The sequence below is a fragment of the Equus przewalskii genome, chromosome 6, assembly GCF_037783145.1.
Source record: "Equus przewalskii isolate Varuska chromosome 6, EquPr2, whole genome shotgun sequence".
Lineage (NCBI taxonomy): Eukaryota > Metazoa > Chordata > Mammalia > Perissodactyla > Equidae > Equus > Equus przewalskii.
Genome location: NC_091836.1, coordinates 51,695,717 through 51,722,661, shown reverse-complemented (window position 1 = coordinate 51,722,661; position 26,945 = coordinate 51,695,717). Strand labels below are relative to the sequence as shown.

The following is a 26,945-nucleotide window of genomic DNA, read 5'->3' as shown; positions in this document are numbered from 1 at the left end:
TGTACACTGCTGGTAGGAGTGCAAACTGGTGCAGCCACTATGGAAAGCAATATGGAGTAGCCTCAGAAAATTAAGAATAGATCTACCATATGATCCAGCTATCCCACTGCTGAGTATTTATCCAAAGAACTTGAAAATGTAACAGCATAAAGATACATGCACCCCTATGTTCATTGCAGCATTATTCACAACAGCCAAGACTTGGAAGTAACCCAGGTGCCCATCAAGGGACGAACGGATAAAGAAGATGTGGTATCTATACACAATGGAATACTATTCAGTCATAAGAAATGATGAAATCTGGCCATTTGTGACAACTGGCTGGTCCTTGAGGGTATTACCCTGAGTGAAATTAGAGGGAGAAAGTCAAACAGCATATGATCTCAATCATAAGTAGACGACAAAAACAATGAAGAACTAACACATAGCAATGGAGATTGGATTGGTGATTACCACAGGGGAAGGGGGGGAGGGCAAAAGGGGTGATTAGGCTCACATGTGAGGGGATGGACTATAATTAATTTTTGGGTTGTGAACATGATGTAATCTACACAGAATTCGAAATATATTATCATGTATATCCAAAAGCTATATTATGTTATAATTCAATGTTACTGCAATTAAAAAAGTTTAAAAAAGAAGAAAAAAGTTAAAGGATCTTGGGGCAAGTAAAATATAATTAATACATTATATAAATTTCAATCTTCAACAGTAAAATCATTTACCTGGAAAAAAAAAAGATGAGAGAGGAAAGAAAAATGGGTTAAGCAGTGAAAAACACAAGATGCTAGATATAAAACCAAATTTATTAGTAACTATATTATGGACTAAAAGTTTCAATTTAAAAATAAATTAATTTTAAAAACCATATTTCATTTACATAAAAAATTTTTAACTCCAAACTAATTATGTATAAAATGAGATTTAAAAATTAAGGGTCCAGTAAGATTAAGAAATTAAGGAAAACCAGGCTGATATAATTATTGATGCACTTAATGATAAGATTCATTAGTAAGCAGGACAGCAGAGATCCTTATCCCTCCCCTCTAACACACATCATGAGGAAATCTGTGGTGAAAAAGATTTCATGACCAGGTTGCAGATACCCTTCTGTTTCCACATCTAGCCTGGCCGCCATTGTTCCTCCTCTTCCAGAAAGCCATGTCTTATCAACATATGATTCTCATAAACAAAACTGTTGGACCTGTAGTTTGATTACCCCTTTCTTCCAAGTATTGTCTTGTCACTATTTCATGAATGTTCGCAGAGAAGCTGAGACACTGAAGCCAGAGACAAAATATTTAATTAACTCACTGTATAGGCAGCATCATGAGCATCACCAAGCTTGTACTGGTTACTTTTGTCCCCAAGTCTCTCGGAGGTGATGGCAAGGGCCCTCATATTTGTCTGCACGTTGTTTTGTTAAAGAAGAATAATGCTGAAACTTGGAGCCTAGTTTATTTTAAGTACTAAGCAAGTCTGCTCTTCATCTCAATGGGAGAGATGATCTCATCTCTCATGGTTCCTCACTGCAAACACACTTGTAAGAAATGGCCCAGGGAAGAGTAGTCAGTCTTGCATTCTTCACATACTCAATAAGATGAGCAGGAGCAAGAGAGATGAAGGTGCACAGGTATTTCCAGCTCAGGATTTGTTAAGCTGGATTTGGACTATCATTAGAATTGTTGATTAGGCCTCAAGAAAGTGTCAGCAAGCAACTGCAGCATTGATGGCCAACCATAATGTAACCAAGGCTGCTCAAGCACCAAAACTATATGAATTTGTATCATTGATGCTACAATGAAGTTGCCCTGGTTTGAGTCTGCAACCAAGGTTCACATCCAGGAACTGCCAGTGATGGCAGCAAGCACAGCAGATTATCAGGACCAGCCAAGTTTACATGAGTTTCTCCATTTTCACAGCACATAGTTGGAATGACAAACAAAGCAGCAAGTGAGATCACCAGCAGCAGCTGTTGCTTGAGCCGGAAACATAGTATGACTGTTGTGCCAGGCTGTGGTGCTGGACACAGGGGTGAAACAGAACAGTCACTGTTCTCATCCTCATCTTGCACAGCCTAAGTTTGAAGGTCCTCCCAGGTGCTAAGGTGGTCGTCCTCCCACACAAGTCATGAAATCATGGTGTGTCCCGATAGGTAAAACCTCACTTTTTCTAAACTTTTCTCTTGCTTGCACCCTCACCTTTTATGCAAAAGGATCAGGTGTGAGAGACAAAAGCATCTTTAGATAATTTACAGAGACATTATATCCCCCACCTTGACTGGCATGAGGCACTGTAGATTGACTGTGAGGAGTGAACTGATTCAAGTAGTCACTATCTTCACAATCTTACGTGAAGTCAGTAATAATAAGACAACTGAGCTAACTCTAAATCTGGTAGTACCATCTTTGGCCAAGCTGCAACCTGGAAGGTGTAGAAACTACACCAGCTTAGTATTGCTATCATGAGAATGAAAGCCATACCATTCTGAAAAATGATCAAGGCAGAATGGCACATGTTCAAACTACATGTACAGAACCACTCTATAAACTGGAGCTCTACATAGTACATTTAATGGCTTCAATGTGAATCCTTACACGCGGGGTTGTAGTAGATTCTGCTTGGTTTCCCATATGGCTTAAATTCCTGGGACATCTAATTAGTATTAGTTCTTTCACGTATTTGAAGCAAACATGGACACCTGTAGGTTTTCCACATTCCTCACATTCATAGGGCTTTCCTCCACTGAGTTTGTACGTGTTTACTGACCAAGGACCAAGTGAAGTCGTCCTCACATTCTTTTCATTGATAGGGTTTCTCTCCAGTGTGAATTCTTAGATGTTCAATTAGTCTTGAGGAAATAGTGAAGGCTTTCCTGCAGTGCTTATATTCATAGGGTTTCTCTCCAGTGTGAGTTTGCACATGGATGCAAAATGTCAAGGCAAATGTCAATATGCTTTTCCACATATCTTACACTCAAACAGCTTCTCTCTACTGTGAATTCTCAAATGTGTACTTAGATATGTGGAAGTAGTAAAGAATTTCCCACATTTACCACTTTCAAAGTTTCTCTCCAATGTGAATACGTTCATGTCTCCTTAGGCTTGTCGAAAAAGCGTAGGCCTTCCCACACTGCTTACATTTATGGGGTTTTTCTGCAGTGTGAATTCTTGAATGCCCAGTTAGACTTGAGGAATCAGTGAAGGCTTTCCCACATTCCATACATTCATAGGATTTCTCTCCAGTATGAATCTGTTTATGTTTAGTTAAGTATGCATGCCTTCTGAAGGTTTTCCCACATTCATTGCAATCATAGGCTTTCTCTCTATTGTGAATTTGTTTATGTCTAGTTAAATCTGAATGCCTGATGAAGGCTTTCCCACATTCGCTGCATTTATAGGGTTTCTCTCCAGTATGAATTCTTACATGTTGACTTAGATTTGAGCTACAAATGAAAGCTTTCCCGCATTTCTTACATTCATAGGATTTCTCTCCAGTGTGGATTCTTACATGTCTAGTTAAGCCTGAGGAAACAGTGAAAGATTTCCCGCATTCCTCACATTCATAGGGTCTCTCTCCAGTGTGGGTACGAAAGTGAATGACAAAGCACGAAGAATCAGCAAATGCTTTCCCACACACAGTACATTCAAAAGGCTTCTTTCCAGTATGTGTTTTTACATGCTTAGTTAGGCTTGAATATGCAGAGTAGACTTTACCACATTCCTTACATTTATAGGGGTGTATTCCAGCATGAATTTGAATGTGAATATTAAGGTATGAAGAACTTCTAAAGGATTTTCCACACTTCTTACATACAAAGGACCTCTCTCCAGTATGAGATTTTACATGTTTAGCAAGGTTAGAAGAGCTAATTAAGGCTTTCCTAATTTCCTTACATTTATAGCGTTTCTCTCCAGGGTAGATTCCCATGTGAATTTTAAAGCACACAAAATACTGAAAACTTTTCCCACATTCCTTACATTTGTAACGTTTCTTACCAGTTTGAACTTGTACCTGTACACCAAAGCTTGTGGAGTGAATAAAAGCTGTTCCACATTCCTTCCGTTCATAGAGTTTTTCTCTATTGTGACTTATCATTTCTGCCTGAAAGTAAGACTGATTAACAAAAGCTTTCCCACTGCCACTGCATTTGAAGGCTTTCTCTTCCATGCTAGTTTTCCAAGACACAATATTTGGAGTCAAGCTGACAGTCTTTCCCCACTCATTAAACAGAGAAAGTTTCTCTCTAGTAGAGGATCTCTTGTGCAGAGTAAGGAAGCTTTTTCCATACTGATCATCCTCATAAATGATTCCTCCATTTGGAGTTCTCTGTGTCTTAAGGCATGATTGTTCACTGAACTCTTTTCCATGTTCCTTACATTCACAGAGTTCCCATCCACTGTGGCTTCTTTCCTGTTGATGAAGAAGGATAAAAGATTTCTCAGATTAACTGATCTTACCCATCTCAAAACAGAAACATCATTATGATGCCAGTCTGATTTTTACCATTTCCATTACATTCAGACAACTTCCTATCCTGTTGATTTCGCTCAAGTTGAATGATGAAATCCTCCTGCCCAGATGATGTGTGATCTACTCTGATCTTAAGAGATCACTGCACAGTTTCAGGGAATTGTTTTAAAAACCCAGTGTCTAGTTACATAGGTGGAAATGAGTACCTTTGTGAATTATGAAGCAATAAATTTGAAGCTAGGTTTTCAACCAAATTCATCATATTCATAATATCTCACCAGAGAACTGACTCTCTCTTGGGTGAACGCCACTTATCTCAAATATCTATCACTTATGCTGATCTTCTAGAAAATGAAACTCCCAGTCTATATTGAATATGGAAAATGAGAAATATCTCTTTTCAAACTTACTGATCTTACCGTTTTTATCCCATTGGATGTTTTTCCCCCTAAAATATCCTGTGGAGGAATTGTTGAGTCTTTGGCTTTAAGCTGCATTTCCCATTCTAAAGTAAAACAGAATAACACATGTAAAATTTGCAAAAAGAAATGGTCGGTTAAACGAAGTAAAAATAATAGGCTCATTGGTTATTATTTACAAATTAAACATGGTAAAAAGAGAAAAAGTATGACGAGTAGTTTGGCTAGGTCAAAAATTTAACAATGATAAGGATATGGAGTCAAAATTGAGTAGTTGATTAAAAAATGATCCAATGAAAATTAAATATGATAGGAAAAGAGACAGAATGTTATCAGAGAAGGAAAGCAAGCAAGATCTGGACAAAGAGCATACACTAAAATAAACTTAAAAAAAAAAAAAAACCCAGAACAGGTCTTTGGTGAGATCACAGGAAACTTTGAGTAATTGTAAAGTAAGAATATATGTGAACATGAAGACATCCCAAAGCATCAGAGACCAATGACCTCAGCCTTCTGAGAGAAAGCACATCTTAAAAAGTCTCCTCATTATAATTCCGAACATAGTGAAATTTTCACTGGTCATAGTTGTTCTTCATGCTTACCTTGGCAGACTCCTCTCTCCACTGTCCTCAAATCTTCTTTGTGTTCCAACCAAGAAATCAGATTGGGTTTGAACAACTGATAACCTGTCCACAGGGAAAGACATATTAATGGACAAGGCTCCTGTAAAAGACAATAAACACTTCAACGAACCGGTCCTATATTTCTAATGAATATTGTAAAATCATTCAAATGAGATAAAAATGCAAAAATCCCTTTCCTGTGCCCCAAGTAGATTGTTTATCTCTGGCTCCTGAAACCACATTCAGATGTACACATACACATTTACAAAGCAATAAGACTTTCACTGCAAGAGAAAATAAAAGTGCAAAAAGAGATTTTCATTCTCATGGAGAAACTACTACACCATTGGTTGTCAAACTCTGGTGTCCATCAGAATTGTGTCCAGTGTCTTTTAAAACACAGATGCTTAGGCCCCAATGCCAGAGTTTCATTCCGTACGTCAAAGTGGAATCTGAGAATGCACATTTCTAACAGAGTGATGGTGATGCTGTTAGTCCTAGAACCACAGCTTTACAGCAACTATGCTGAATAAAAACCCATTAATGCAGAGACCATGTGTATCTTATTTCCCATTGTACTCAGATTTGACATCACCCATCCAGGAACATATTAAGTACATAATATTTACCTGTTCCATAAGATGCTACAGCAATGATGTCAGCCTTACCTACTGTCGTCAGGTTCTTGTAGTTCTCCAGCATCACATCTCTGTATAGGTTTCTCTGAGTTAGGTCCAGTAAAGCCCACTCCTCCTGGGTGAAGTCCACAGCCACATCGTCAAAGGTCATGGAATCCTAAACCATCACACACAAGCTGGCTTCAGTAAAGTAACATCTCCATCAATGTTCACTGGGGAATGAAGATGGGAGACCTAATGGCAACAGAGGGTTCCAAGGTCTCTCACCAACTTTCACAGGGTGCATGGTCCTAAGTACTCTTCTATCTATACTTATGATTGATATCCTTCAGTTATACCTTTAATGGAACCTGTAATACATGAACTTATCTCACCCCAACTAGACTAAAAGTTCTTGTCTTATTTCCCTCTTACAGGACACTCCTAAGAAAATTGCAGTTACTTGTAAATGCTGATGAATAAATTCTTTGGAGAAATGCACACCCTCATCTTCCTTACCATCTGTCAGCATACCAAACAATATAAAAATTATTCAGCCACCCTCATCAGTCAACAGCTGGTAGCAATAACTGAAATACTCAGCTTACTCAGGGTAATCCAACACCAATATGATGCACCACTTTGTGAGGAAATTCAACAGGAACTCCATCCTTATTGGCTTCATTTCTTTAAGAAGCTCTGGAGACAGGTCTACCTAGAAGGAAATGTGTCTGTCTGGCGGATACAGTATGTAATTTTGTAGAATACACTTTCTTCGCACCTGGGAACGATGTGTCAAACAGTCAGTCACCATTCTTTCTGCTTCTAGTTTTCCTCAGGAAGGCAGAACGGATCCTTAGAAAGAAGACCTAGGGGAAGAGAAGAAGAGATGACCATAATTCCCACATTCACCTGCCTAGAAATTATTCCTTTCTAGCTTTAAATTCCCAAATATCCTTGTACACTCAAGAAAATCCACTCTACTGCCATCAAATGACAAGAGAAGTCCTGTCTCACCTGGAGCCAGAAAAGGGGATTGTGAGCCATGCTGCCCATCAGGAAAGGAACAATAGTTTCATTTCACAGGTAAGGAAACCTAAGCCCTAAGTAATGTGACTCTTCATTTGTCAAAGCAATAAAATTCATGAATGAGATTATGCAGTAACTCTGCCTAATGCACATACACAAGGAAGCTGACTTAGAGCACAGCATTCTCTAGCCTACTTTAGCTCCTCCTAGATGAACCAGCAGCATGAGTGCCCAGGCCCAGACCAAAGGACTCTATATCATACAGGGAGAACTTAAAACAGCCTCTGAAAAAGTGCATTACCAAGGAATTACCATGGGACAAATCAGAGGTCACCATCCTGCAAGACTGATTAGTGAAATTTGCCTGAACACTCCTTTCCTTGAACCAAGATTATTTTATGGCAGCTTATGGATATAAGTGGATAGGGCCATCTCCATCCCTCTGGAGATTGGGTTATCTGGAGTCCTGTTTCATATCAATTATTAATCAACAAATTTTAATTATCAGTCATCCAACACAATAAATTAGCTCGTTCTACCCAATGACATAGCTGAAAGCTACTAAAACAGTATGCTTTATAATGTGTATCAGTAACATCAATTGCCATTTACTGAGGACCATTCTCTACCAGATGTCTCACTAGAAGCTTGTAGGCTCACTTTTATGCTTTGGACAACTTGAATATTTCAATCTACTATTTCAACTGTAAATTTTGTATGATATAAATATAAATCAAGTATATGGATTTAAAAAAAACCCAGTGTCCAGTGAATTTGAATACTCTGAATGAAGAAAATAATGTAAAATATCTTAATTTTTAAATATTTATTACATGCTTAAGTAATATTTTAAATAAAATATTAAAATAAAATACATTCTTAGAAATAATCTTACTTTTTCCATTTTTGTTTATTGTGGGTACTTAAAATATTTTTATTACATACATGATTTACCAATCATGTTTGTATTGAACAGCACTGGTGTAGACTGCTGCTAGGCATATGAGGGGAAGAAAAACAAAACATTTTATTCAATCAACATCCTTGAGCTTCCCTTGATGGATGTTTGGAGAAGCTTGAAGCTCTGGGCCTCCTTTTAAGTTCTTATCACTGGCTTATCTCTTTATTCTTTCAGTCTTTTCAGACAACCACCTTTTCATATTATTCATCAGTTATATTTCCACCAAATCTGCTTCTGTTTATTTGTATCTTCCATAGACTTCTTCCATGTTTCTCTTTCAACATTCTATATTTAACAGTTAACTTTCTTTTAGTAAAAAATCAATAACCTTCAATAAATCCAACACAGACCAACAAGCCAAATGCTGACCTACAAAATGGTATTTGAATAATGACAAACAATGAAAGTTCCACAGTTCATTATCTATTAACCACTATCACCCTCACAACCCCAGTCCTTATTCTACAGTTCAGAAGACTAAAACCCAGAGACACATATGGTCACAAAAGCTGTGTGTCTACACTCACAACATAACTGTACTTACTACCAGGGGTCTTAAACGGGGGGGTTTCAAACTCATTGGGCTGAACAGGCCCACAAATGTGTTTTGCCAGATGGTGTCTGCATAGAATGATTTAATTTGTGTTTATTTCATAATTGAGATATAATTAATGGACAAATTCAGAGATCTTAAGCATTTAGTGGATGAGTTTTGACAATTGCATATACTTGTGTGATCATCAGTCACAGAATACAGAACACATTTATCTCCTTAGAAAGCCTCCTTGCCCCTTCCAGTACATTCCTTACTCAGTGACCCTAGACAAGCACTATCTGAGTTCAATCAGTTACTATATACACTATTCTATATATTAGGCAGTTTACATATCATTTTTAATTGTATATCCTAATTGATTTTCCTCTATTGTTTAGTGAAACAATATAGGTGAAATATATTAAAATCTCCCACTAGAATTGTGGACTTGTCTATTTCTTCTACTTCAAGCAATGCTTTATATATTTTCAACAGTATTACTGAGTGGATACACATTTGAATTCTTATATTTTTGGAGAAACAGAATCTTTTATTATAATGACCTCTGTAGCTGTAGTATGGCTTTTTGACAATGTTGTCTGGTATTAGGATCAGCTTTCTTTTGGAGAGGAGTTTTTTTTTTTTGCATATCACAGGTAGCCTATGTCTGTTCTGGATGCCAATGCTTGCAATACAAGGAGTGGAACAGAGCTTGGCTCACTGAAGGCACCCAGTGATTAGTGATAGACAGACAGTGGAGATTCATCACACCACTCTTCAAGTATACCCAGACTATAGCTAAATAACTGTTCATAGCACAATACACATCTCAGTTTTCAGCCATGTATTTATCTTAAGAAAGTAAGGATGGGAAAAACAACATCGTCGTCTTCTGAGCACTCATCCACCAGCCTTGGCTAATCTGTGCATCAGTCAGTTGATTCCCATGGCCTCCTTATATGGATACTTAGTGCTCTAGGTCTTGCACATGTAATGCCACCCCAATTCACTTCACATCTACCCACCAGTCATGGCTTGTCTGCATTCCAGAGGTTTGCTTTCTGCTTGCCCTCTGACTGCTGACTAGCTCTGGCCCTGGCAAACCCAGTGAACTACCGCACCATCCAATGGCCTGCCATGACACCTTCTCCAACAAGGTCTCCAGTTAAGTGTTGGGAAGAGGGCCACCCTACAAGTTTGGCCTTCCTTAGGTACTCTCCATCAACTCTAAGACATCTGTTAGAATTCTCTTTACATCTTTATATTACGCTTCTGTTTAAATCAAAGTATAATTTCTGTCTCTTGATTTCATGCAGACTTAAACAGAATCAAGAAGGACAGTGATCCCTCGAGACAAGAAGTAAAGATGAGATCTGGGGATAGGTTTGGTCAAGTCTTTGAACTTCAGCAAAGAGCTGAGCTCCTTGCCAATGGGAAAGACATTCATAAAGCCACAACAGTCAAGCTAGTACCTAGTTTATTGTAATACAGTGCCAACCGAAGCACCTGCCTTGGGAGACTAAGTGAATGCTATGATTACAGCAATAATGATGATTATAAAGGTTGTGATGAGGGATGGATTCTTCTGAGTGCAGTTGCCCAGAAAACAGCAAGCTCAGATCTGCTAACCTGGAGTTCAAGTCAAAGTCTGGGACCAGAGAGATTCCATGACAGCTCTTAAAAACTCACCTTTTGTGGTCACAGGGGCAAGATATTGCTGAAAATCAAATGCAAAACGTAATTGTTCAACCATACTTAAATTCAGTCTCATGCAGTAGTTAATGTGAAATTGAGGGCACTGATCTGGGAAGAATGAGAGGAAACCTGAAATGGGGACATCTAGTAAACCCAGATGAAACTCACAATCTTCAACATCCAAGACACTCTGACCCTCCCTTACCATGAAGTAAGTAGCTTGCCCTTTCATTTTTGAAACGACTATCCTTCCTCTGATTGATAACTCTGTGATAATCTCACTTGGAGCAGATGCCTTATAAGGAATGTTCACTCTTAAGACCCACTATAATCACCTAGACTCACAGCTAGTGCAAAATCCAAGGGAACTGGTATAAGATATAAGGCAGGAGATAACAGCTTACATACAAAATAAATCCAACTCTGTAAATATGTACCAGAAGAAAATAGGGGAATATGTACGCTCCTAAGAGATCAAGCTCAGGCAATTACAGTGAGTACAAGTGAATTGTATGGTAAGTTGCAAAGGCCCTTTCAACAACTGTGACTGCACTACCCACTCTTCCTCAGGCCATGTGTATAGTTTTCCATGGTGGTCCTTACATCCTGCTGACTGAGACAAAAGTCTGGTTTACAGATGAGTATGCATACTAAGCCTGAATCATCTGGTGGTGTAGTTGAAGCTCTATATCCTTACTGAAAGAATGACTCTGAAAGATAGTAGTGATTAAAAATGTTCCCAGTGGCAGAACTTCAACAAGTATATTCGGCTGTCCATTGGGTCTGCAGTGAGAAGTGACCCTATGTTTGGATACTGATTCATGAATGGTTGGCAATCCTTTGGCTGGATAATCAAAGATGTGGATGGAACAAGATTGGAAGGTTGAGGGCAAGGAACTGTGGGAAAAGGTGTATGAATGGACATCTCTGCACTGACAGACTGTGAAGTTATTTGTGCCCCATGTGAACACCCACCAAAGGCAACCCACTGTAAATGAGATTACTAATAATCAGGTGGGCAAAATGACACAGTCTGCAGGTGTCCATTACTTTCCCAAGCCACCCCAGTGCTTGCTCAATGGGCCCATGAACAAAATGGCATGGTAGTAGGGATAAACCTTACATATGGGTTCAACAGCATGGACTTCCCCTTTTCAAGGATGACCCAGTTAACACTATTGCTTAATGTGTGGCTAATGTGCTAAAAGCAGAAATGAACACTGACTATTCAATATGACACCATTCCCTGGAGTGCACGAGTCACCCACCTGGGGGCAGGGTGATTATACTGGATCTCCTCTACTACAGAGGTGGGAAAGAGCCATCCTCACCTGAATAGATTCATGTTCTGGATATGGATTTGCTTTTCTGCTAGTACTGTTTCTGCTTATACCACCATCCACGGACTCACAAAATGCTTTACCTATAGTCACGGCATTCACACATCATTGTTTCTAATTAAGAAACACATTTCATTACAAAGTGCAACAGTGGCAGCATGTTCATGGAATCAACTGGTCTGGTCTTACCACATATGCTCAACACTGAAAAGGAGCTGATATAAATGAAAGGTGGAATTGCTTAGTGAAAATCCCATTTCAAGCACCAACTGTGAAACAACCCTTTGAAACAATAACATTCTGTCTTACAGGACACAGTATATGCTTTGAATCAGATAGCCTTACATGGTACTGTCTCCCCACAGCCAGAATACATGGGTCCAGGAATTGATGGGCAAATGTGAGAACAGCTCCTTCACAGAATTTTTGCTTCCAATCCTAGCAACTTAGAGCACTGCAGGTTTGGAGGGCTTAATCTCTAATGTAGAATGCTTCCCAGAGGGGGCATAATTATGGTTCCACCAAAAGAGAAGATGAGATTGCCACCTGGCCATTTGGGGCTTCATCTACTGCCTGGAGTAATTGTTCTCTATTACCAAAGGGAAAGTGGGTTACTGCAGTACAACTGGGGCAAGGAGGATGAACCTAGAACCTCCTAGCAGTTGCTACTCCACAGAAAAAGTTAATAGAAAATTACAACCGAAAAAAAGGCAGGACAATGAAGGCTTTGGACTCTCTGGGAAATAAGATTTGGGTTGCTCCATCAGATGCACAAGCCAGACCAGCTAAGGTTCTCAGAGAGGGCAAGCGAACTGTGGAACCAGATGTTGGAGAAGTAACCTGTGGATATCAACCACAATCAAGAGACCAATTAAACTAACCAATCACTTCCATATCCTTTCCATTTTTATTTTATATACAAGTTATTAGCAGTTAACATTACAATTTAGTCTTTGGAAAACAGAATATTCAGTGAGACTGTGAGAAAATTTGAGGAATTCAATTTTTTCACTATGTCTTAACTATTTTTAACTATTTTAAGGACTAAGTGCAAATTTTCTTCTAGTAAGTCAACAGATGAAGGATTAACTTTATCTAGTAATTAACATTCTCTCAATTTTACCTTCTATAAAACTCTCATTTCATTTATTTTCTTTTCCATAATAATAACCCAGTTGTAGGTAACCACCATTGTGTTTTAAAACTTATTCATTGTGCCTTCAACCTCAAATTTCTTGAAGACCATTCTCAAACTAAGAGTTTGTGCATTCTTTTTAAGTTGTAAGTAGACTCAAATTACTCTCTTTCTTAAAATATTTCATAAGTTTCCCATGGCCTTAGAATGTAGTTCAGAGCATGTAATTCCTCTGGTCCTGTCCCCACACTCCAATTTATCTCCCACCATTCTCTGGTTCTGCTCTGCTTCAGCCAATCCTCTTTCCTCAGCTTAAGAAATACACTACCTCTCAACTGCTCTAGTATTTTGCTCATGAAGTTCCCTTCATCTGCAATGTTTTCATTCACTCTACACCTCCTCACCCTAGCTCAATGACTTGATTAGCTAAATCATATCCGTGTTTTCATTCTCGATTGAAATATCAACCCCTCCCAATGTATCTTCTCTTTTCACATGAAGCTGTTATTATGTCTAGATAATAAACTTGTCAGAATTCATCTAAAATCTGTCTTCCTAAATAGACTGTAAGCCTCATGGTGGCAGTACTATCTCTGTTTTCATGGCCATTGTTTCCCTGTCCCTGGCACACAGTGTAGCTCATTAGAGTAATATAATGATCATCTGTGGATTGTCAGAGAATTGCTGTTTACCACGAAAATGTTACAGTGGGAGATATGCACAAATTGAAGTCATAAAAAAATAGAAAAACAACACAATAATTAAACAGGAAGTATACAAAATGTGTGTGAACACTACAAATAAGCCTAAACACTGTAATTCTGAAAATCTATTTGAGTATTTTTACTCAGGAAGAAAGTGGACTGGATACCTTTTTGAACACAAGTGCCTTGCAGTTAAAACTAAAATTTGTTCTGTTTCTCCAGAATGACTTTTTTAAAATTTATTTTTATTTTTTTGGCGAGGAAGACGAGCCCTGAGCTAACATCTGTTGCCAATCCTCCTCTTTTTTTGCTTGAGGAAGAGTAGCTCTGAGCTAACATCTGTGCCAATTCTCCCCTATTTTTTGTACGTGGGATGCCTCCATAGCATGGCTGATGAGCAGAGTATGTCCATGCCTGGGATCCAAACCCATGAACCCAGGCTGCCGGAGCAGAGCACATGGAACTTTAACCACTTGGACATGGGACTGGCCCCCAGGATGATTTTTAAACACGTTTTTAAGTTGATTTAGAAACTACCAAATGGGGGCCAGCTCTGGGGCCGAGTGGTTAAGTTTATGCACTCCACTTCGGTGGCCCAGGGTTTCTCTGGTTCAGTTCCTGGGCATAGACATGGCACTGCTCATCAGGTCATGCTGAGGTGGCATCCCACATAGCACAACCATAAGGACCTAAAATTAGGATATACAACTATGTACTGGGGGGCTTTGGGAAGAAGAAGAAAAGAACAAGATTGGCAACAGATGTTAGCTCAGGTACCAATCTTCAAAAACAAAAAAAAGAACCTACCAAATGGCACAGGATTTATGGAAGGGGTCTATATATCCAGCAAAATTAAGTATGTACTTGTCCTTTGACCTAGAAATCCAACCTTAAAATCCTGCCCTGAAAGTGTACTTCTACAAATCTGAAACAACATATACAGAAGATCACTGCTGGTTACTCAGAGATGCTAAAACAATTGACAGAAAGGTTGTTGTGGAGTAAGATTCTGAATGCGCCAAAATATCACCCCATTTATGACTTTCTTATTCAAAAGAAGAACTCTATTTTTAAAAAGAAGGGCTCTGGTGATTACTACCTTAAGTAATCAAATGTAGCATCACTGACAGAAGAACAACATAAATCTATGTCTTCCTAATGAAATGTAACTTGAGGTACACAATATTATCCACAAAATACTTTGTAAGTGATCTTTTGAAGTCTCCAGACCAGAAGAAAGCTGGAGCTATCACGCTGCCTGATTTAAACCATATTACAAAGCTACAGCATTCAAAACAGGATGGTATCAGCACAAAAACAGATGTATAGACCAACTGAACAGAGAGCTCAGAAATAAACCCAATGTATGGTTAATTTATGACAAAGGAGCCAAGAATATACACAATGGGATGTGTCAATAAATGGTGTTGGGAAAACCGGACAACCACATGCAAAAGAATAAAACTAGACCACTATCTTACATCATAAACAAAAATTAACTCAAAATGGATTAAAGACTTGACTATAAGACCTGAAAGCATAAATATCCTAGAAGAAAACATAGGCAGTAAGCTCGTTGACACTGGTCTTGGAGATGATTTTTTAGAAGTGGGACTACATCAAACTAAAAAACTTCTGTATAGCAAAGGAAACCATCAACAAAATGAAAAGGAAATCTACAAAATGAAATAAAATTTCTGCAAGTCACATATCTGCCAAAGGGGTTAATATTCAAAATATATAAAGAACTCAGACAACTCAACAGTAAAAAAATAAACAATTTAACTAAAAAATGGGAAGAGCATCTAAACAGACATTTTTCCAAAGACATACAGATGGCCCACAGGTACATCAAAAGATGCTCAACATTACTAATCATAAGGGAAATGCAAATCAAAACCACAATGAGGTATCACCTCACACCTAATGGATGAATGGATAAAGAAAATGTAGTATATATACACAATGGTATATTATTTGGCCATGAAAAAGAAGAAAATCCTGCCATCTGCAATAATATGGATGGACCTTGAGGGCATTATGCTAAGTGAAATAAATCAGACAGACAAAGAGAAATACCACAGGATCTCACTTATATGTGGAACTCAAACAAACAAAAAACTGAAACTCTTGGATATAGTGAACAGATGAGCGGATGTCAGAAGTTGGGGGTGGGAGAAATGGATAAAGGTGATTGAAAGGTACAAGCTTCCAGTTATAACATAAATAAGTCCTGGGTACATATAATGTACAGCATAGCGACTATAGTCAATACTGTATTGTATATCTGAAAGTTGCTAAGAAAATAGATCTTAGGCGTTCCCACCACAAGGGAAAAAAATTGTAACTATGTGTGGTGATGGATGTTAACTAGACTTATTGTGGTGATTTCAGATTATATACAAATATTGAATCATTATGCTGTACACCTGAAACTAATATAAAGTTGTATGTCAATTACATCCGAATTAAAAAATCAAAGAAACGTCAAAAAGTGTGACTTTCTAAAAGAATGTATGACTCTTCAAAAAGTCAATATAACAAAGAAGCAATAGCCAATGCTCTATTTTAAAAGAGATTAAAAGACATTAAAAAATGCCATATATAAACCTTGATTGCATCCTAGATCCAAAAACACCCAAAAGCATATTTTGGAACAATGTGGAGGATTTTAGTTTTTACATAAAATAGACAGTAGATGACATTATTATTATAAATTCTTCAAAGGGGGAATAATTGTATTATGGTTTTATTAGCACAATGTCTTTATCTTTAGGAGATGCATTACCAAGTATTTAAAAGTCAAGTATCACGCCTGAAATTTATTTTCAACTTACTGTCTCAAACAGTTTATCAAAAAATCGATATTTATCTAGAGAGCAAACATGCAAAACGCTAAAAGTGAGTGAATCTACTTCAATGGACATTCATTGCACTGGATGTTCACACTTTAGGTTTAAGATTTTTCAAACAAAAGAGGTGGGAACAATTATACTTAGTGCAAACATTCTGTTTACAGGAAGTTTATTCTAGAAATAGGCAAAAAAAAAAAGCCTCCATCTGTTTTTTCTGACTGGCTTATGTTTGGAAGTTTTGTAGGGAGAAACAGGCTTAGGAAATTCAGATGAAGAGAGAGGTGAGTATTCCTGTTCCTCTTTAGCAGACAGACTATGGTCTAAATATGCTAACATTTCTATACAGAAATACGCACATCATGGACATCTTTCTAAGAAAGCACATCATATTCCTACCCGAATATGTGTCAAAGATAAATAAAGACCGTGCAACGTCAAAGCCAAATTCTCAGATGAAACATTCTTCCGCATACGAAAGGAAACAGGCCTCTGGAACCAACCTTCCCCGGCGCACACCAGAGACGCCGGAAGCACCAAGTCCGGGTTGACGCGGACACGGACAGCAGTCAACCCGCCAGAAAGGCGGAAATCCTCTTCCTCCTGCAGGAAAGTCACAAGGCTGCTGTGGAGCCTCTGAAAGGGGAGCACAGAGGATGACGCGACCCCACAGAAGCGCCCTCACCCCACTGCAGATCCGGCTCCTCCCGGGGCACGACGGCCGAGCGGCGTCTAGGACCTGGCCCTGCCGGGAGGCCCCGCGGCCCCGGCGGAAGCGAGCGGCGCGCGCCAGGCCCCTCTCAGCAGGTCCCGGGCGGCCGCCCAGGCACGTCCCGTGACTCCCTCTTCCGCCCGCTTCCCCATCCTTGGCGCCCACCTCGCCGAAACCGAGCTGCGCTGGACCACAACCGACAGGAACAGCTTCAATATGCACCGCGGCAGCAGCCGCCGGAACCCCGGCGAATTGTTACGTCACTTCCGCTTCCCGTCGGGGGCGGGGTTGGGAAGGGGCGGGGCTCCGGCGCTAGAGCAGTCGGCTCCTCTCGGCAACCTCAGAGCGGGGATTTCTGCTTTCCTCCCGCGTGGGTGCGGATGGGCCCCGGCTAGGCTCTGCGTGGGGATTGGGGCCCGAATCAGCCCCAGGGCCAAGGTGGAGGATGGAACCAGCCCTGTAGGCGGAGCTACGGGCGGAGGGCGCGGCCGATCCCTGAGGGCGGGGCTGGAGGTGGGAGGAGACCCAGCGCGCGTGTGGACGCTGCATAGTCAAGCCTGAAGGGCGAAGCATTAAAAGGCTTTTCTCCCTCTTCTCCCCTCGTTCCTAGAGCCCTTAGGGTGATTCTCCCGTATTGATAATCCTGTCAATCCAGTCAATTCCGTCTTTAGGCCTTTATTTGAAAGACACCATGCTAAACTCTAAAATTGATTCCTTTGGGTTTTCAGTGTAGTGACATTTTCTGCAAATCTTTTATTTTTTACCTCTTCTAGTATGTGTTTCTCTTTTTATTTATTTATTTTTTTTGAAATAGAACTGGTACTGGGCATTGTTAGCTTATTCAGGAATACAGCTAAAATTTCCCCGGTAGTCATGTGTGCTATTGTTTTCCGTGGATGTCCTTTGTAGAGTTAATACAGATTTTTAAACCCTGATTTAATAACGCATTTTATCAAGAGTTCGTGTGCGTTATTAAATGTGTTTTACCTATCTATTAAATTTTTTTGCTAGATGTGATTTTTGCTAGATGTGGACTGGAAGAGTCCACATGATACTAGTTAAGGAGTTTATTCAACAATCGGTGTGAGGAGTTCGAACCCAAGGAAAACAGTTCAACAGAGTGCTCTGATGGAACTGCTCCAAGGTCTGTGAGTTTCCTATATCTCTTTCACAAAACAGTGTGTGTGCTGGGAAGAGGAAAAGAAGAAAAAGACTTACAAATAGAGTTCATATATGTTTTTAAAAAAGGATAGAGTACACATGGGCTTTTCTCTAGATTATACGTAGAACATAACATAATTAAGATTTCTTGGTTATACATCAAACAAATTCAGAGATGCTGATGTTATCTATGAGTGGAAGGCAGCAAGGACCAGGATCCTTAGTTGTCCCTCAGCCTCTAAGAAATGCAGCTGAGAAATATAAGAGTGAGGTACCCCTTTCTCTCTTCCTGTTGTGAGTCTGTCCAGCTGGGATCTTCTGTCATGACATGTGGAGTTGCAAGGTAATTTGACACAGGCTGAAGATGGCCTGCACAGCTGCGCCACAGTACAGCTTGGATTTTGTAGTACTGACTTAAAGCCTATGCGGTTTGCTTGCTAGATTTGCCTGTTAACCAGGGAAAGGGGTCCCAAAACTCTGTCCAGAAAACCATGCTAAAGTCTGATCATTGATTCCCTTGCATTTCGAATTTAATGACATTTTTCTGTAAATTTACATCTTCTTCAAGTATGTATTTCTGTTTTTATTTTTCCAATCTTACCATATGGTCCAGGGCCTCCCATACTAGCTTGTGAAATAGCACTGATAGCAGGCATTCCTCACTTATTCAGGAATGGTTCTAAAGTTTCTCTGGTGACCCAGTTTGCTGTGGTTTTTAGTGGGTGGCCTTTGCGGAGTTAATAAAGATCTTTTAAAAATCCTGATTTACTAGCACATTTTACAAGAATTGTTCATGTGTATTATTAAATGTATTTTATTGATCTATTGAATTGATATCCAGTTTGCTATGTTAATTTTTCTGTACAAAATAATTTTTATGTAGCCAAAAGAATCTTTTTAAAAAAATAATTTCTAGGTTTCCTGCCTGACCTAAAAAATTCTCTTCAAACTCTAGATTACATTCAGTTTTCCTAGTGTTTTCTAAAAATTTTTTTAATGACATTTTAGTCTTTAATCTTCAAAGAATGTGTTTTGACATGTGGTGTGGGGTAGTGGATCCATTTTTTTTCCCTCCAGAAAGAGAGCCACTAGTCATAGTGTCATTTATTCATAAACTATCCTTGACCTACTGATTCGAAATTCCACCTTTATTAAACAATAAATTCTGATATATGCTCGTATCAATTTCTAGACTCTTCTGTGCCAGTAACGTTTATTTATGCCCGTATAATACTCTTGATTACAAGAGTTTTATATTAAGTTTTAACATTTAGAAGTAAAAATATAATGGCACCTAAAGCTTATTGCATCTTAAGGTCCAAGTGCTTCAGAGTCATTACATTTCTTTTGCTCCTATGATGTAGCCATTATCAAGATTTTCTCTTTTGTTTGTTTTCTGCAACAGCTATGTTGAGACATAATTTGCATGCCATACAGTTTAGCCATTTAAAATTATAGTATTCAGTGTTTTTTAGTATGTTCACAGAATGGTGCAACCATCACAATTTTAGAAACTTTGCCTCACTCCAAAAGTGTCTTTGGCTGTCATGCCCCCATTTTCCTACTCCCTTAATGTCTAAGCTGCCACAGATCTACTTTCTGTCTCTATAGATTTGTGTTTTCATTTTCTAGATTTTTCCTATAAATGAAATCATACAATACTTTCTTTCTAATTGGTGTGTAGTTGTATTTCATCATTGTTTTATTTAGGTCCTTTGTAACTTTTTTCAGCAAAGTTTTCTAGGTCTCAGTATACAAGTCTTTTACCTCCTTGGTTAACTATCTCCCTATGTATTTTATTATTTTTGATGCAATTGTAATGGAGTTTTTCAGATTGTTCATTGCTGTGTATAGAAACATTGATTTATCTGTGTTGAAATTGTACTCTGAAAACTTGCTGAATTTTATTAGCTAGAGTAGTTTGTGTGTGTGTGTGTGTGTGTGTGAATTAACCATTCATCTTGCTTTTCTTGGCTGCATAGTATTGCATTGTACAAGTGCACCTTCATTTATCTAAGTAGTTCTCTAGTGACTGACAGGTAGTGACTCTAGTGTTGCCGATATTTTTATATAACAATGCTGCAATGAATAACTTTGTACATAGAAAATTTTACATGAGTATGAGTGTACCTGTATGGTAAGTTCTTGTCACTGGAATGTCTGAGTCAAGTCTAAAATCAGAAACATCATACACGAGGACATTGAGGTATAACAATGACAAGGCATGTTAATATAACTGCAAATTATTTAGCATTATTTCATGAACATTAACAATTTTATTACTATTTCATAAACCAAAGCATTATTTTACTGCCCTTCTCCCATCTTATAATGTGTTTCCTTGAAAACAGGGCCTCAATACAAAGGCTGTGTGCAGATGGTTTTTTGGGAGAAAATTTGATCACAAAGAGTAGGGGTACAGAACAATGGGAGTCAAAAAGAGAAGGAAGGAAAGACAACAAAAGGAATCGTTGTCATTTTGATCCCTCTACGGGTGACTAGTGCTCAATGCCACCAAACCCTTCCGAGGTGCATTATGAAATGTGTCTCAGAACTTTCCAGTAGGTAGGTGAAAAGATAGCAGCTCATGTCTTCTATTGGCCAAGGATGATCCTAGAGGGATTAACATCCCCACATTTCTTTTTTTACTTTTGCTGAGGAAGATTCGCCCTGAGCCAACATCTCTTGCCAATCTTCCTCTTTTTGCTTCAGGAAGATTTACCCTGAGCTAACATTTGTGCCAAACTTCCTCTATTTTGTATGTGGCTCACCACCACAGTGTGGCCACCCATGAGTGGTATAGATCCATGTCTGGGAACTAAACCCGGGCCCCCAAAGCAGAGCATACCGAACTTAACCACTAGGCCATGGGGTTGACCCCAACCTCCCACATTTCTGAGTTGCAAATTTATGAGTACAGAGCAGATTCCCTCAGGTGTTCCATATAGTGGTATAAGAGAAGCTTCAGGACAGAAAGTAGGAGGAATGTGACATGGGCCTGAGGCAAGGTGCTTTCCAGTTGCAGCTGTGCGAAGCTTTTCACCGTCTCCATTGAAATAATTAAAGAAGACATGGCTGGAGTAAAAAAATGGGGCAAGAGGATTTTTAATTGGTGCCTCTCTTAGTTTTCTAGGGCTGCCACAGCAAAATACCAAAGCCTAGGTGACTTAAACCACAGACATTTATTTTCTGGCCATCCTAGGGGCTGGAAGTCCAAGATCAAAATACCAGCATGTTTGGTTTCCTCTGTGGCCTCTCCTCTAGGCTTGCAGATGGCTGCTCTCTTGCTGTCTCTTCACATTGTCATCTCTCTGTGCACAAGTGCCTCTGGAGTCTCTCTGTGTGTCCTTGTCTCCTCTTCTTATAAAGACATCACTCGAATTAGATTAGGGCCCACCCTAATGACCCCGTTTTAGCTTAATTACCTCTTTAAAGACCCTTCCTCCAAATACATCACATTCTGAGGTACTGGAGATTAGAGTTTCAACATATGAATTTTGGGGGCCCACAACTCAGTCCATTACAGTTCCCAAGATGTGTGTAATATACCCATCTGTAACTATTCCCTTTTATTCATCACGTGGGAAACATGCTATCTAAACAATAGTTCTTGTTTTCTTCCTATTCCGTTATTTACACCACTACTAGATCTGGGTTTTTGCTTTAAGGAGGCAAATTACCTAAATTTTTACATGTAAGTAAAATGAATATGAAAAACAAGACATTTTGAAGTTAACAGATGGATTAATGGAAGAAACAAGAGGAAATCTGCTATATAAATTTGTGACAGTTACAAATGTTCAGTTTGTGTAGATGATGTTTACTATGAGGCAAAGACTGTGAGAAAGAGCAAATTGGAAACATCTGCATGCCCAAGTGCACTTCTAATTCTAGTATTAGCATTGGTGTGGTTGATTTGTGCCTCTAAATATTTATTACCTGCTATCTTCCAGGAATGGTATGAAGTTTGAAGCAAAATAAAGGCCCATTTTCATAGAGCTTATATTCTATTGGGAGAAAGAGAATACATTAATGTACAAATAAATAGTAAAAATCGAGACTGTAATAAATGCTAATAAAAAAGAAAAGGCTAGGGGCCAGCCCTGTGGCCAAGTGGTTAAAGTTCTACACACTCTGCTTCGGCAGCCTGGGGTTCACAGGTTCGGATCCTGTGGGTGTGGACCTACTCCATTCATCAGCCTTGCTGTGGAGGCATCCCACATACAAAGTAGAGGAAGATTGGCACGGATGTTAGCTCAGGGCTAATGTTCCTCAAGCAAAAAAAGAGGGGGATTGGCAACAGATGTTAGCTCAGGGTGAATCTTCCTCACACACAAAAAAGGTAAAGACTAGCTATTAAGCCTATTTTAGCATAATGTTATTATTGCTTAACCATTTAGACAATTCCTTGTGTGGATCTTTTGACATTGTCAATGGTGTTACTCTTTCTGATATAACATGTTTGGAAGGGAGGGAGGGAGAAAGGGAAGGAAGGAAGAAAGGAAAAAAATAAATGAAGGAAAAAACATTGAATTTGTTCTTGTAGAGGTTCAGCTTGATGTGCCTATGAACTACCCTACTAATAATATCCACTTGGCAGTGTCATATGCTCTTTTGGTGTTCTATCCTAATGGCAGTAGTGGGAGAGAGAATTGAATTTACAGAGAAGCAGGTCAGCAAGACAAGAGTATGCTTGGCTGAGTCTTACTCATGATCCTTCAGTTCTCAGATTAGCTCTCATTTCCTAAGGAAAGTCTCTCTCAACTCCAAACTTCCATGCATCACAAATAAGCTCTCATGGGACACTGTATACGTTGTTGCAGGTCACAATCCAAATAGCCAAAGGATAGACTATAGTGAATCCTGTGCTGTGTTGTCCACTTCTCCCTTCTAAATTAAGGGTTTATTCTTCCAAGTGCAGGGAGTGCAGCCATCTGACAGCCCTCAGTGTTTAGCCCTCATTGAGAATTGCCCTCAGCTAAAGGAACCTGCCCCATTCAAGGTCACACCGCTCGGATCTCTTTCTGTGGGAGTATAACTGACCCACAGCCATCTGTATCCACCCCTGTGTTTGCTCTGAGGTTGCTTCTTGGCTTCTTGCAGCCACTGACTGAGCACAGCAGGGTACCAGTCCATGTGCATTCTCATGGTCACACAGTGACGTTGATGACCAGGTCAACTACTCCTGGCAGACAGTGACTCCTCTTCTTGGCATGAGGGACCTGAGGTCCTGGGCAGCAGAAGTTCAATGGGATTTTTCCGTGTCTCTGAAAGTGCTATCTCTTTAGGAGCCAAGACCTCTAAACATGCAGAGGCCAGCACCATGGAGACCTGAAACACAAACTCCCCATGTGGCTCACAGGGAGTGATGGTAGGTGGGGCCACTTCTACTTCCAACTTTTGATTTCTGGACTCATGAATTCTATAAACTGGAGGCACAGTAAATTATGATTGTCATTGGTTTGAGTGTACACTGCATCCTGTGAATTATGTAGCCAGAATGTGCTATGTATTCAAATGCCTGCACTAAATATTATCATTCTCTTTGAAATTAAATCATGTTCCCATATCTTCCATTATTTTTTTTTTAAACTAACCATACCTCTATACTCCCTCTAGGCTGTGTTTTACCTCTGTCCTCCTTTCTCTTACAAATTTTACAGGTGATTTATATTTGCCACCCATGTTGCCTCAATACCAACTCTGTCTCATTACACCTGGATTATTTCTGTCCCTGCTCCTCTATTTAGAGGTAATAAATGGAGCCCTTCCTAAGAGCAACAAAAGTTTCCACACCACCAGCAAATGTCAAGAGATATTGTCCTCATTTGGTTAGCCCTGTCAACAAAACCAAAACTATTAACCACTCTGCTTTTCTTCAGAAAGGGCATGTTGTGTCTATGACTTTGTGGACACCAAGTGATGCTTGAAATTGACAAGGATTCTTCAAGGGAAGAACATCACACAAAGTTGGTTCCTGGGTTTGGTTCTTACAGAAATGATACATTCCTTGGGGGACGCCCTGTCCCTTTTTTTTTTGTAGTAAAGGTTGAAGTTCTTTTTTTTTATTGCAGTAACATTGGATTATAACATTATATTACTTTCAGGTGTACATTGAAATATATTTCGAATTCTGTGCAGATTACATCATGTTCACCACTCAAAGACTAATTACAATCCTTCCCCACACATGTGAGCCTAATCATCCCTTTCGCCCTCTTCCCTCCCCTGCTTGCCCTCTGGTAACCACAAATCCAATCTCTGTTGCTGTGTGCTTGTTTGTCATTGTTTTTATCTTCTACTTATGTGTGAGATAATATGCTATTTGACTTTCTCCCTCTGACTTATTTCACTCAGCATAATACCCTCAAGGTCCATCCATGTTGTCACAAATGGCTTGATTTCATCATTTCTTATGGCTGAGTAGTAGTCCATTGTGTATATACAGCGCATCTTCTTTATCCATTCATCCCTTGATGGGCACCTAGGTTGCTTCCAAGTGTTGGCTATTGTGAATAATGCTGCAATGAACATAGCGGTGCATGTATCTTTGTGCATTTGTGTTTTCAAGTTCTTTGGATAAATACCCAGCAGTGGAATAGCTGGATCATATGGTAGATCTATTCTTAACTTTCTGAGGAAACTCCATACGGCTTTCCATAGTGGCTGCACTCCCACCAGCAGTGTACGAGGGTTCCCTTCTCTCCACATCCTCTCCAACACTGGTTGTTTCCTGTCTTGTTAATGATAGCCATTCTGACTGGAGTGAGGGGATATCTCATTGAGGTTTTTTTTTTCTTTTTATTTTTTTTATTGAGTTGATAGATTACAATCTTGTGCGATTTCAGTTGTACATTATTGTTTTTCAGTCGTGTTGTAGGTGCACCCCTTCACCCTTTGTGCCCACCCCCCACCCCACCTTTCCCCTAGTAGCCACTAATCTGTTCTCTTTGTCTACATTTTTACATTCCTCATATGAGTGGAGTCATACAGAGACTGTCCTTCTCTAACTGGCCTATTTCACTTAACATAATTCTCTCAAGGTCCATCCATGTTGTTGCAAATGGGACGATTTTGTTCTCTTTTACGGCTGAGTAATATTCCATTGTATATATATATATATATACGATATCTTCTTTATCCAATCATCTGTTGATGGGCACTTAGGTTGCTTCCACGTCTTGGCTATTGTAAATAATGCTGCAATGAACATTGGGGTGCATAGGACTTTTGGAATTGCTGACTTCAAGCTCTTTGGATAGCTACCCAGTAGTGGAATGGCTGGATCGTATGGTAGTTCTATTTTTAATTTTCTGAGGAATCTCCATACTGTTTTCCATAGTGGCTGCACCAGTTTGCATTCCCACCAGCAGTGTATGAGGGTTCCTTTTTCTCCACAACCTCTCCAACATTTGTTACTATTAGTTTTAGATATTTTTGTCATTCTAATGGGTGTAAGGTGATATCTTAGTGTAGTTTTGATTTGCATTTCCCTGATGATCAGCGATGATGAGCATCTTTTCATGTGCCTATTGGCCATCCATATATCTTCTTTGGAGAAATGTCTCTTCATGTCTCCAGCCCATTTTTTGATTGAGTTGTTTGATTTTTTGTTGTTGAGTTGTGTGAGTTCTTTATGTATTATGGATATTAAACCTTTGTCAGATTTAATGACTTGCAAATATTTTTTTCCCAGTTCGTGGGTTGTCTTTTTGTTTCAATCTTGTTTTCATTTGCCTTGAAGAAGCTCTTTAGTCTGATGAAGTCCCATTTGTTTATTCTTTCTATTGTTTCCCCTCTCTGAGAAGACATGGTGTCTGAAAAGATCCTTTTAATACTGATGTCAAAGAGTGTACTGCCTACGTTTTCTTCTAGAAGCCTTATGGTTTCAGGTCTCACCTTTAGGTCTTTGATCCATTTTGAGTTTATTTTGGTGAATGGTGAGAAAGAATGGTCACTTTTCATTCTTTTACATATGGCTTTCCAGTTTTCCCAGCACCATTTGTTGAAAAGACTTTCTTTTCTCCATTGTATGCCCTCAGCTCCTTTGTCAAAGATAAGCTGTCCATAGATGTGTGGTTTCATTTCGGGCTTTCAATTCTGTTCCATTGATCTGTGCACCTGTTTTTGTACCAGTGCCATGCTGTTTTGATTACTGTAGCTTTGTAGTATGTTTTGAAGTCAGGGATTGTGATGCCTCTGGCTTTATTCTTCTTTCTCAGGATTGCTTTAGCAATTCAGGGTCTTTTGTTGCCCCATATGAATTTTAGGATTCTTTGTTCTAATTCTGTAAAGAATGTCATTGGGATTCTGATTGGGATAGCGTTGAATCTGTAGATTGTTTTAGGTAGAACGGACATTTTAACTATGTTTATTCTTCCAATCCATGTACATGGAATGTTTTCCATGTGCTTATGTCGTCATCCAATTCTCTCAGAAAGGCCTTGTAATTTTCATTGTATAGGTCTTTCACTTCCTTAGTTAAATTCACCCTGAGGTATTTTATGCTTTTTGTGGTGATTGTGAATGGTATTGTGTTCTTGAGTTCTTTTTCTGTTAGTTTGTTATTAGAATATAGAAATGCTACTGATTTATGCAAATTGATCTTATACCCTGCAACTTTGCTGTAGTTGTTAATTACTTCTAAAAGTTTTCCAATGGATTCTTTGGTGTTTTCTATATATAAGAT

General features: G+C 39.1%; 1 protein-coding gene and 1 long non-coding RNA gene across 5 annotated transcripts in view; one reads left to right on the top strand and one right to left on the bottom strand.

Moving 5' to 3' along the window:
• Positions 1-787: 787 nt before the first annotated feature.
• Positions 788-17,499, bottom strand: LOC139084156 (zinc finger protein 426-like). 4 transcript variants are annotated; one of them, XM_070625606.1, is made up of 7 exons: positions 17,261-17,499; positions 16,887-16,986; positions 6,914-7,001; positions 6,184-6,310; positions 5,495-5,578; positions 4,893-4,978; positions 788-4,413 (listed from the first exon to the last, which is right to left on the bottom strand). In XM_070625606.1, the coding sequence occupies exons 3-7, from the start codon at positions 6,944-6,946 to the stop codon at positions 3,061-3,063; spliced, it is 1,683 nt and encodes a 560-aa protein (XP_070481707.1). In that variant the 5' UTR covers positions 6,947-7,001; positions 16,887-16,986; positions 17,261-17,499; the 3' UTR covers positions 788-3,060. The 4 variants fall into 4 exon arrangements, with proteins under 4 accessions (XP_070481707.1, XP_070481710.1, XP_070481709.1 ...); XM_070625609.1 differs by having other exon boundaries at positions 6,741-7,001; positions 17,261-17,364; XM_070625608.1 differs by lacking the exon at positions 16,887-16,986 and having other exon boundaries at positions 17,261-17,364.
• Positions 17,380-26,945, top strand: part of LOC139084157 (uncharacterized) — a 69,906-nt gene continuing 60,340 nt past the window's right edge. Inside the window, exons 1-2 of the long non-coding RNA XR_011541508.1 lie at positions 17,380-17,469; positions 18,107-18,239. This is a non-coding gene — a long non-coding RNA (uncharacterized lncRNA). The remainder of the gene's footprint in view (positions 17,470-18,106; positions 18,240-26,945) is intronic.

Coding starts and splice junctions, on each gene's coding strand:
- LOC139084156 (XM_070625606.1), bottom strand. CDS start 6,946: ATGGTGACTGACTGTTTGACACATCGTTCCCAG. Junction 6,311..6,913: donor GTTTGACACATCGTTCCCAG/GTGCGAAGAAAG, acceptor GTGATGGTTTAG/GATTCCATGACCTTTGACGA. Junction 4,414..4,892: donor CATCCAATGGGATAAAAACG/GTAAGATCAGTA, acceptor CTTCATCAACAG/GAAAGAAGCCACAGTGGATG.